The sequence below is a fragment of the Myotis daubentonii genome, chromosome 14 (genome assembly GCF_963259705.1).
Source record: "Myotis daubentonii chromosome 14, mMyoDau2.1, whole genome shotgun sequence".
In the NCBI taxonomy this organism is placed as follows: Eukaryota; Metazoa; Chordata; class Mammalia; order Chiroptera; family Vespertilionidae; genus Myotis; species Myotis daubentonii.
Window position 1 is genome coordinate 30906448 of NC_081853.1, and position 12220 is coordinate 30918667.

The window sequence follows — 12220 nt, forward strand, 5'->3', positions numbered from 1 at the left end:
TCCCGGGACTGCCAGCTTCGACCGTGCTCAGCTCCCATCGCTGGCTCCACCCCTGCTTCCTGCTATCACTGGCCAGGACGGAAAAGGCACCTGATTCTCCGATCATGGCTGGGGGGCAGGGCCGCCTTTGCCCTGCCCCCCAGCTCTTAGCTCCCCCCTGGGTTTCCGATCACTGTCAGTGGCAGGGGGCTTCTTCCTGCTTTCCCTTTCGCCTCCCTGCATTGTGCCTACATATGCAAATTAACCGCCATCTTGTTGACAGTTAACTGCCAATCTTAGTTGGCAGTTAATTTGCATATAGCCCTGATTAGCCAATGAAAAGGGTATCGTCGTACGCCAGTTACCATTTTTCTCTTTTATTAGTGTTGATGGTTACTTAAGGAGTAAGATTTCTCATTTCCTGTAATAAGTGCACACTGTAAAGATTTAAGTTAATTGTATTTTTAACGAATTTGATGAGCTTATTCTGTAAGCTAGCATTTCAGAAGTATAATTTTCTTTTTTCTTTTTTCTTTCTTTTTTTTTTTTAATATATTTTATTGATTTTCTACAGAGAGGAAGAGAGAGAGATAGAGAGTTAGAAACATCGATGAGAGAGAAACATCGATCAGCTGCCTCCTGCACATCCCCCACTGGGGAAGTGCCCACAACCCAGGTACATGCCCTTGACCGGAATCGAACCCGGGACCCTTCAGTCCACAGGCTGACGCTCTATCCACTGAGCCAAACCGGTTTCGGCCAGAAGTATAATTTTCAATGGATAGTTTCTTAAAGTCTTACTAAATAGGAAAAAAACATGTTTTGGGGAAAGCCATGAAAGTTATTTCTGTGAGCTTTTATTTCTGAATTATTCTTGTTTTATGTAGACAGAGCAGTTGGATTTGAATAAGAACAAAAGGCTTGTTCAAGGAAATAAGTATCATTTTCAAATTGTAATTTGCATGTCCCTTATAATAAGACATGCTTATCTTCTCTATAAAGAAGGGAAAATAGAGGACTTTGTTGTCAAAAGAATGTTTAGTGTAGGCCTACATCAGTAAATACTTCAGATTTCAAAGCAACATCCAAAATCTAAGCCTTTTTTTTTATATACAATATGTTGTTTGATATTTCATGGAGACACAAACTTATTTTTTAAAATATTTAGATGTATGAAAATAAAAGTTGACAGCCAATTATCTGCTATTTTTAATAGTAGAGCTCATGACTATTTAAAATGTCAGCATTATCTCATTCAGAACTCCTCAGCCCATGTAAATAGCTACACTAATGTTATTGGGCTTTGCCATGTTTTCTTTACCCTGGTTTTGTCTAATCTTTTTAAAAATACATTTGCTTAATCCTGTGTGATCTCAGGATTTGCTTAAATGTATTTTAAATTATACTAGAAGAGAAAGAACTATGGGATATGAGCTTAGGTTGACCATGTTGTAGTAATCTTCACTTAAATGTGTGAAGGTTTTTCGTTTGTTTTTATTGTGGTACTAGAGGCCCGATGCTCGAAATTCATACAAGGGGCTCAGCCCCCGCCGCCACGGCGGCTGCCTTGGCCTCTGCTCACCATGGTGGTCGCAGGCCTCTGCCTCGGCCCCTGCCCATCGCGGCTTCTTCCAGAAGGTCGTCCAGAAGGATGTTCTATCTAATTAGCATATTAAGCTTTTATTATTATAGATCGTTTTGTTTTATTTTAAAATGTGTGAAGTTTTGTTATTACTGATTTCTTTTAATGAATTCCTAGTATCAGCTTGAGCTCTCTCCGCCTCTTTATTTCCCCCTCTCATTTCCCTCTTTTTTTCTTCTTACGTATGAGCACTCGAACATTTCCTTTATGGATCTCTTTCAACTCTACAAGAAAATGAAGTTATTTTACTTAAAGTCATTTTGTTTAAAATTTCCTTCATTCTAGAATAAAGTTAATACATTTTGTTTATTTTAGCGCTCATGATCTCACAAAATGGGATCTGTTTGGTAATTGCTACAGATTATTGAAGACTGGAATTGAACATGGAGCTATGCCAGAACAGGTAGGAGTTTACTAGTCTTCCTTCTATCTCATTTCAGAAAGCTAAAGTTTTTTGCGATCACACAGGATTATCAAAAGCCTTTCATAGAAAGTAGTTGATAATTCTTTAATGTAGCTACCTTCTTTGAGGATTCTTGCCATAGCGATTAAATGTTACTGATAGATACATCTTCAGGTTTAAGCAGAAAAAAATAGGAAACCTTTGCTATAATGTTCTCAAAAATTTTATGTTAAGGTAAGCATTTTTTGGGTAACATCCATATTTTTTTGAAATGGTAAGATGACCATATTATTGTCCAAATAAGTGTTCTTTTAAATGTGAAAAGGAGTACTATTAATTACTCTAGGCATTAGCCAAATGGTTACCCTCCAATAAGGTCCTCCGTGATTTGGTTTCTACTGATTAGGCTTCTTTCATTCTTTCTTTCTTTCTCTTTTTCTTTCTTTCTTTCTTTCTTTTTTTAAAGAGGGAGGAAGGGATAGAGAGATGGAGACACAGACATCGATTTGTTGCTCCACTTATTTATGCATTCATTGGTTGCTTCTTGTATGTGGCCTTACTGGAGATGGAATCTGCAACCATGGCATATCTGGACAACACTTTTAACCAACTGAACTACCCAGCCAGGGCTGATCTAGTTAGTCTTAGTTTATGCTCTGTGAATCTTTTCACAGTTATCAAAGAAGCATCCTTTGAATTTTCTATTCCTTCCCTTATGTTTCCCTTTATTACCAGATTAAATCTTACATCTTTCTTTAAAGATTTAGTATAGATTTTTGCTTCTCTAGAAAGTTTTTCCTAACCATTATCACTTTCTATTCCTGGCTAACATGTGAGTTCCTCTTCTCTCCCCTCAACACATTACCCCATGTATGTATACTTTATCAGACCAATTATTAAATTATTATAATTGTTACTAATTTGTCTTTTCAGTTGATTGTTCTCTGAGATGAGGGAATATGTTTGTTTTTAAGCCCCTGTGTCTAGCACTAGGCTCAGATACTGAATAAATATCTGTTTTAAGAACAGAGTTCAGACAGTGAACATTTGGTAATATTGTCTTTTTTTTTAAATGGTTATTATTTTAAATTTCCATACATTTATGCCTCTAGGATGATGTATTTCTTTTTTTTTTTTTTTACCAAATGTTATTTTATATATGCTCCTTAATTCTATAAAACTTTTGGCCTATAAGCTATGATACATATTGTATGATATAAACTGTACAAATGTAAATTATGTCTCATTTGTTTGAATTTTTTTATTTGATACAGATAGTCGTACAGGCATTGCAGTGTTCCCATTACTCGATTCTTTGGCAGTTGGTGAAAATTACTGATGGTTCTCCTTCCAAAGTAAGTAAGAGTTTCTGTAGGCAGAAGAGTTACTACTAAAATAAAATAACCTCCATTCATTTATATTTAATAAGTTATTGTTATTAGTTACAGCAAATTATCTTGACTAAAATATAAAATAATTTTTTTGTTATCAATTTTTGTTTTATCCTATGAGTAAGTGTATTTTATCTTTTTGGAAGATAACCAGTCTTCAAGCAATAGATATATACTTTTATTTGTACAAAAGTTAAAATTCTTATAGGAAATAACCATTGTAGAAACCAAAAGAGGTCTGATAGGTAACATGCTATAAAAAATAGAGTAATATTGGGAGATAATAGTATGCAGCTTTCAGTTTTGACATCATGGCACCTTGGGACTCAAACTGAACAACACTCCTGTTAAAAACAACTCAAATTATTGGATAATTTTTTTTCAACTTTTAATTTTTGACTGACCATGCAAAACAAAAAGGTACAAACCAGATATTAAATGGAACCAGAATGCAAGAGAGTCGGCAAAGCACTGAAGCCTACTTAACCTTAAGGATCTTTTCTAATCTAGACAAATTATAAGGCCCTCCCAACGTGGAATATCTTACAGGTAGCACACACCTCCCTGAAAATTTGGGATCCTAAAGAGCTACTCCCAGCTCAAGGGTAAATTAGAAATAAACCCACACCAGCTCCATGAATGGAGAAATACAAGGAAAACAGCATGTCTTAAATTTGTCACTGATTAAAAGGGAGAAAACAGGTGTCCCAGTAAGATGTATAACCATGAGCTGGCTTTCACACAGGTTTTCACCCTAAAATTATACTACTTCAGTGGTGCATTAAAAAATAAAAAACGAGATTTTAATTTAAAAAGTCTATATCGCTCTTGAAATGAGAGTGGCTTGAACATATGAGTAAAGAGCAAACGCTTGATAAAGAACCAAATCAAAATATTAGGATGTTTACATCTCCTCGTCTTAACAAAACAGAAGCTGTTCAACCAATAAAGAAGGTCAATAATACATTTCTATACAGAATCAATAACTTGATATGAAGCATTTTTTTACCCTTATGATTAAAAGTTTGAGGAATTCACTGCCTTTAGAAAGTAATTGGAGTTTTTTGTTTTTAATTAGAAGAATAGTGATATATTGGTTAGCTTCCTGGTTGTTTTTATTTTATTTTATTGACAATTTAGTCTTGATAAGCAAAAACTAAAGTTAACCTTTTGTAGTAACCAAAGCCACTTGAAAATTGCATTACATCCTCATGTTTTTTAAAATGTTCGTTAATTTGGTAAAATTAACGGAGATTGAATATATGTAAGTTAAATTTTGATAACAAGAGTTTATTATATGTTACACACAATTAACTTTTATTCTAATTTATTCTGGTTGGTTTTGCATTCTTTTTTCCCCCACTGAGGTCATTTTGCTTATCTGAGGCACAGATTTTTTGATTGTCATTGCAAGGAGAGCAATGCAGATTTTGTGGCCAGCACTGATTTCTTTTATGCTAGAAACAATGATATAGCATCTTTTTTTCTTCTTTTTTTTTTATAATCCTCACCTAAGGATATTTTTCCATTGATTTTTAGAGAGTGTGGAAGGGAGAGGGAGAGACAGAAACACCGATGTGAAAGAGACACATTGATCTGTTGCCTCCCGCATGACCCCAACCAGGGCTGGAAGCCTGCAACCGAGGTACGCGTGCCCTTAACTGGAATCAAACCCAGGACCCTTCAGTCCACAGGCCGATGCTCTATCCACTGAGCCAAACTAGCTAGGGTGCTATAGCATGTTTTAGGTGTTTTCATTATTCAGTTGATTTTTATTTATAGATTTTTGTTCATTTATATAATAAGTGAAATTCTTACATAGGTGTCTCTCAAGTTATTCTCACTTTGAAGTTGTTGATAATTTTTCTTTTAAAATATATTTAGTAATTATTGTGTTCAGTTGTGTCTATAAAGTGGTTTTCTAAGTGATAATCTTAAAAAGCATGAATCTTCAAGATACATGCAAACTTAAAAAAATTAATCTTTCATTGCTAAGATTCTTTTAAAACAATTATTTTAATGACTCATATAATAATTACTAGATTAGGAATTTTCAAGCTTTCTATATAGGATATCTTCGAAAATTTAATAGCCACATACATAAGCTTTGTACACATATAATTTATATTACTAACATCCCAATTGATAAGATATTGATAACTATAGTTCTAGCCGAGGACTATATTGTTATGCAAATAATCTTGCGGCAAGCCACTTATATTACAGAGACACAGACAACAGCATGGTGATAGCGAGAGGAAAAGGGATGGGGTTAGGTGGAAGGGGGCAAAGGTGTGATAAATTGGGACAGAAAGAGACTTTAGTTTGGGTCATGGCCACATGATGCAGTATGCAGATGTTTTGTTGAGTTATACACTTGAAACATGTATGATTTTGTTAAACAATGTCACCCCAGTGAACGCAATAAAAAGAAAAATTTAAAGCAGACAACTTATGTCAAAGCATTTACATCGATTGTAAAGTGCTTTCCAGATACTAATAACAATCTTAAAAATCTCTTACCTGTGTTTAAGGTTACTTATTTATAAAATTGAAAGTTGTATTGTGCCACCTTTTCTGTCTCTAAAATTCTGTAATCTATGTTATGATTAATAACTGCTATATTAAAGATGTCTGGGTAGATATACTAGAATCTTAACAGTGTTTATCTCTGGGAAATAGAAATTCTTTGGGGGCAGACATAAGAAGAAATTTACTTTTCACTTTATACCTTTTGATGCTGTTTGAGTGGTAGTTTTGTTGGTGATTCTTAAAAGTGATAATTTTATCACAAAAATTAATTTTTTAAGACTACTAGTACAAAAGCATCTTGATTCTCCATTCTAAACTTAGGTCTGATTTATCACATATAATTCACAGTTGTTGAACTTGAATACTAGAAAAATGCTTAGTGTGTTCTATATCTTATTTGCAATAATAGCATTATTCTTTTGTTTATAAATGTAATATTAGAGCTATCAGAGAATTTAGAAATTATTTGATGAAACCTGTTCTTTTTAGATAAGGCCTACAGGGGGAGATTGTTATTAACACTGTTGATGTTTTACTATTTTTTAATATATATTTTTATTGATTTCAGAGGAAGAGAGAGGGAGAGAGAAATAGAAACGTCAATGATGAGAGAGAACCATCCATCGGCTGCCTCCTGCATGCCCCCGACTGGGGATCAAGCCGGCAACCTGGGCATATGCCCTGACCAGGAATTGAAATGTTACCTCCTGGTTCAGAGGTCATTTTGTAAATCACTTTAATATAAATGCTCTAAATTAATTAAATCTTCATTTTATAAAGTAGATATTACCATAGTCTTATTTTACAGATAAGGAACCTGATTACTTAGAAAAATTGGGCTTGCCTAAAATTATAAGTCTTTTGAATCTCACTCAATCTAGTTGTTTTTCTGTTAACATTCTTTAAATTCTTGTATTATTAAGCTTTTAATACAACTTGTTCTAGAGAGTTTTATTGTGGCTTTTTAAAAATTATTTTCTAAAGGCTGACATGTTGGTTGACTCCTCACTAAATCCAAATGTCTGTTAATCAGTTGGGTATATTGAAAAATCATGTCATATAGCCTTTTTTTTTTTCATCATTCTGTATCTATAAAGGCATTTGAATGAAAAGTTACTATGGTTTTAAATGGCTTATTTTGTAATGCCAGTGGTTTAAAGTTAAAACATATGGAGGACTTTGGTAATGATGCACCTAAAATATTTTTCCCCTCTGTTTTCTAAAATTTAAAAGTAAAAAAAAAAAAAATTAAAAGTAATTCAGTAGGCTCTTGGGGTCTAAATATTTAATTTATAATGTTGATTATTTATAGACAACTTGAAAATCTTACTGCATTAATTAATATTTCTGTTGTTGAAGTATTTCAAGCATGTCAAGCTCAAAGGCTAACACGGGCCAAATAAACAAGGTTTAAGTTTATGTGGGCCACAAAAAAACAAAAGCTTCAATTTTCATAGAAACGTAGGTTTATTTCGATAGAAACATGCTGAACACAAAGGGCTGAAATAAATGAGTAATCATTAACAAAATAGAACATTTTAATTAAAAGTAGTATTTTTTTCTTGAACATTAATTTACCAGACACTGAATAACTGCACAAATTAATAAACAATGCAGATAAACCTGTTTTTCTTGTTCTCCTAAAGTGAAATATGTCCTGTTGCGCACACCAAACAAGTCAGTTCAAGGCTAATGATGGGGTGATCAGCTACTAAAATATTCGCTGCTAGTATTAGTAGAGAGAAATGGTGCACCTACGTGTAAGGCGCATAAGGGAAATGAATGCAACACGATTGTATATAATAGTCATTAGCGAACATTGTAGTTCGTTATTAATAATTATGTATTACAGAATATTGTAAAAATGAAGTTACGAAATTTTTTTTTTAATACATTTTTATTGATTTTTTACAGACAGGAAGGGAGAGAGATAGAGAGTCAGAAACATCGATGAGAGAGAAACATCGATCAGCCGCCTCCTGCACATCCCCCACCGGGGACGTGCCCGCAACCCAGGCACATGCCCTTGACTGGAATCGAACCTGGGACCCTTCAGTCCACAGGCCGACGCTCTATCCACTGAGCCAAACCGGTTTCGGCAAAGTTACGAAATTTTTATTAAAACGTTTCTTACATATCGTTTTATTGGCTGGGCCACAAAAATATTCGTTGTGGGCCTCATGCAGCCCATGGCCCGTGAATTTGACATGCTTGAAGTATTCTATATGATAAAAGGCTAATATGCAAATCTACCGAGTGGCTGAACTACCGGTCACTATGATGCACACTGACCACCAGGGGGCAGATGCTCAATGCAGGAGATGCCCCCCAGTGGTCAGTGTGCTCCCACAGGGGGAGCGCCACTCAGCCAAAAGCCAGGCTCACGCCACAACAGCACTAAGGCTGTCCAACTGATGGCTTAGGCCCACTCCCCGCCATCAGTTGGACATCCCCCAAGGGCTCCTGGACTGCGAGAGGGCACAGGCCGGGCTGAGGAGAACCTCCTCCCCCCCCCCGCCTCCCCCAGTGCTTGAATTTCATGCACTGGGCCTCTAGTTATGTTAATAATATGGAATGAGCCATTTAGCTAGTGAAGGAGCTAACCAGCTGACCACTGTTTTTCTCTACTCATTAGTACATTTATAGAAACTCCTTTACTGTTAAATCTCTGAAGCGATCACTTGCCATCTTTAGTTAATAAATTATATGTGTCAGTTTTGGGTGTAAAATATAAGGTAAAGTGCTTTTCATAAAGTTGGGCTTTCTTTCTTGAGTACATGTTCATTGTTAAAATAAATTGTCCTAATTTTACTACCTGTAGGTAACCACTGTTAATATTTTGGTATATTTTCTTTTAGTGTTTTCTTTTTACATATTTTTCAATCTTATTGAAATCATAATGTATATACAATTTTATGTCTCCTCTTCAATTAACATGGGATTTCCTTCAGTTATTAAAAGAAATGTCGATAGATATTTTTTCTGTATGCATTTGTCCATCGTATAGCTATACCATAATTAATTTTACCATACCACTCTACTCTCTTTGATGTTTAGTTTGTAAACTTTTTAACTAATAAAATTAATGCCATGATCGGCATTTTGGTGCAAAAGCTTGTTCCGTGTTTTAAATTGTTTTATCTTATAGTCTTAGAAATGGAATTTGTGGGTCAAAGATTATACTTTTAAGGTTTGATACATATTGCCAAGTTGTTTTTTAGACAGTACGTTCTAAAATTTATTTTTCGAATCTATTATATGAATGGTAGTTATATTTGAAGTTTAAATTCAAATTATGATTTAACTAAACAGTAAACACTATTTTATAAAATGAATATATGAGAAGACTATATCAAGAACAGGATTAGATCTTTATTTGAAATCTAAGTGCACTGGGTTTCATCATTGGGTATTTCCTCTATTCCCCCTAATTTCCAGAGTTGAAGCTCTTTGGCAGTCTCACAGGTCATGCTCAGTATACTTTGTTCCGGTGCCCCCTAGTGCTGGTCCTGTAGAAGCAGCCTTCAGTTTCTCTCTAGCAGAAAACATCCTTCTTCTTCAGCTCCTTCTGGACATGTACAAAGACTTTTAAAGAGCCAGGTAAATAAGAGTTAGGGCTAAAATAATGCCCCATTGCCTTTTTTGGCCTGGGGATCTAGAACTTATTTTTCCTACTGGGAGGAGCTGTCCTACTCTCTGTAATCTTAAATTTGCAGTGTTCTTAGCCTTACCCTGCATGTTTCTATTCTAGACAGCAGTAGGGAGGACCTGGGGCAAACATTCTTGCCTTCTGGATCCTGACCCTTTTCCTAATCCTTTAAATTAAAGAAAGTCAATATCCCTCATGTAGCTACAGGTCAAATTATCATTGAGGTGTTTAGCTGTAAAATTTCTTCCATTGCCTTCTTAACTGAAGGGTCTCCTCTGCAAATTCCAGCTTGTTTAACCTCTAAACAGACTGGGGAAGAGCAGTGTTAGGGTGAAGGTGGCCAGACTCATGAGGAGATGCACTTAACCTTGCTGTTCTTCATGTAAGCATACATTCCTAGAAATGTACTAGAAATAGGCTCAAATATAAAATAATCAACAGACTACTTTTTATACTTCCCCTTTTCCTTTTCCCTCCCCAGTCCTTTAGAATGTCAATGAATAAGAATGAGATAGCTTGCTCAGGTCCTTGCCCCAAGTTCCTATAATATCAAAATACAGGTACCACTTCTTCACCTGCAGAGGGGGGAGGGAATGGGACCAAGAGTGGGAATAATGGCTATCCCTCTAGGAAAAAATGTTTAGCAATGTTATAATCATTTTACTTTATTCTTTTTTTCTAGAATCTTTCCCATTACCTTTTATTTCTTGAGAACTCTATGCTCAATAACTATCTAGTTAGTTTTAAGCCTTCCCTATGAGTAGTTCATGACTTCAGAGTTGTTCTTTGTTAATTGTGTTTTTGTTAATATTATATCTTACCTCAACTGCCTGATTAGTTGATCTAGGAAGGTTAGAGGTGAAAGATCCAAGTCTTGTTTTATATCCATTTCTTGTTTAGTGCTAAGAATTTTTTTTTTTTAATCTGGACTACAGAAGTAGATAGGAGTTTAGACCAAATTCTGAGCTTCTTCGGATTTTATCCAACTCTAAAATTCAAAAAGATCTTTGGAAGCCAGAAGTAAATATGTTCAATTTAGAAAAGAACTTACAAGTCATTATTCCAACATGCCACAGTGGCTCAGTGATTGAGCATTGACCTATGAACCAGGAGGTCATGGTTCAATTCCTGGTCAGGGCATATGCCCGGGTTGCAGGCTCATTTTCCAGTATGGGGTGTGGAGGAGGTATCCCATCAATGATTTGCTCTCATTATTGATGTTTCTCTCTCTCCCTCTCCCTTCCTCTCTGAAATCAATTAAATATATATATGTGTGTGTATATATATGTATATTCATCTATATGTATAAAAGCCTAAGCAACCTTACAACAGGTCGACAAAATGAGCGGTCGAGCGGTCTATGATGTACATTGACGATCAGGGGGCAGATGCTCAATGCAGGAACTGCCCCCTGGTGGTCAGTGTGTTCCTACAGCCAACCTCCCTGGGCCAGTCAACTTCCCACAGTCACTCCCCACATTGGTACTGGGCAAGACAGCCCTGATCGGCCCAACCTCCGGCCAGGCCGAGGGACCCCACCCATGCACAAATTCGTGCATTGGGCCTCTAGTATATATATAAATGCCATGCTTTGTTATGAACCTGTCTACTCCTGAGCCTCCTGTCTTGGAGTTGCTATTTGATAGGGAATACCCTTCTATCCCTTAAGGCCACCTCAGTTTCACTAGCCTGTCCAGTTGGATGATGTTTTTACTTACACAGGTCTTGAAAGCACCTTAATACTCAGACACCTTAGGATATTTAATACCTCATCATCTAAGTAATGAGCCAGGACTGAAAAGATTTGTTCTAAATGACAATTATTATAAAGTAATAATGTGTTTTAACTGAGCTTATCAGAGGTCTAAAGCAACATTAACAATTTAAACAAAACATAAAACTTCTTTCTTTCTTGTACAGGTATTGGATATTTTCTCTGCCAAATTAATGGTAAAAGAAGTTTACTTTCCTGTCGGGCCATTTATTTGAGTAGAAAAGATATAGTTGTCTTAATATCCCCTGAGTGATATAGAAATGCATTTTCCTTCCTAAGTAGGTTTTTTTAGAAATGTTTTTCCCTCAGTGGCCATTCTATATATAATTACTAGGTATTTGTTAAGTGACTTCTTATTGCTGTCTCTCTCTCTCTCTCTCTCTCTCTCTCTCTCTCTCTCTCTATATATATATATATATATATATATATATATATATATATATATATATATATATATGTATGTGTGTGTGTGTGTGTGTGTATTTATTATACATATATATGTATATATATATATTTATTATATCTCCCAGTTATAAATAGTGTATATTTCCAGCATTTTTTTGTGTTGGAACATGGTCTTCAAAATTAAATCCAAGTTTGAATTTTGGTTCCATTTCTTACCAACTGTGATAAAGATAAGCAAGTTACTTCACCACTGAACTTTATTTTCCTAATGTGTGATACTCACTGTTGGATGGGGTTGTTGGGAAGATTAAATTGAAAGAACTCGTTTCATGGCCCTAACTGGTGTTCTCAGTGGTTAGAGTGTCGGCCCACACACTGAAGGATCTCAGGTTTGATTCCCAGTAAAGGGCAAGTACCTGGGTTGCAGGTTCGATCCCCAGCCCTG

The 12220-nt window shown here is 35.4% G+C and overlaps 1 protein-coding gene across 7 annotated transcripts in view; it reads left to right on the forward strand.

Moving 5' to 3' along the window:
- STAG1 (STAG1 cohesin complex component) overlaps positions 1 to 12220 on the forward strand; it is a 350463-nt gene that overhangs the window by 300078 nt on the left and 38165 nt on the right. For all 7 annotated transcript variants that reach the window (XM_059663860.1, XM_059663856.1, XM_059663857.1 and 4 more), the window contains 2 exons: positions 1937 to 2024; positions 3299 to 3379. In XM_059663860.1, coding sequence (XP_059519843.1) covers positions 1937 to 2024; positions 3299 to 3379 — 169 coding nt within the window. The remainder of the gene's footprint in view (positions 1 to 1936; positions 2025 to 3298; positions 3380 to 12220) is intronic.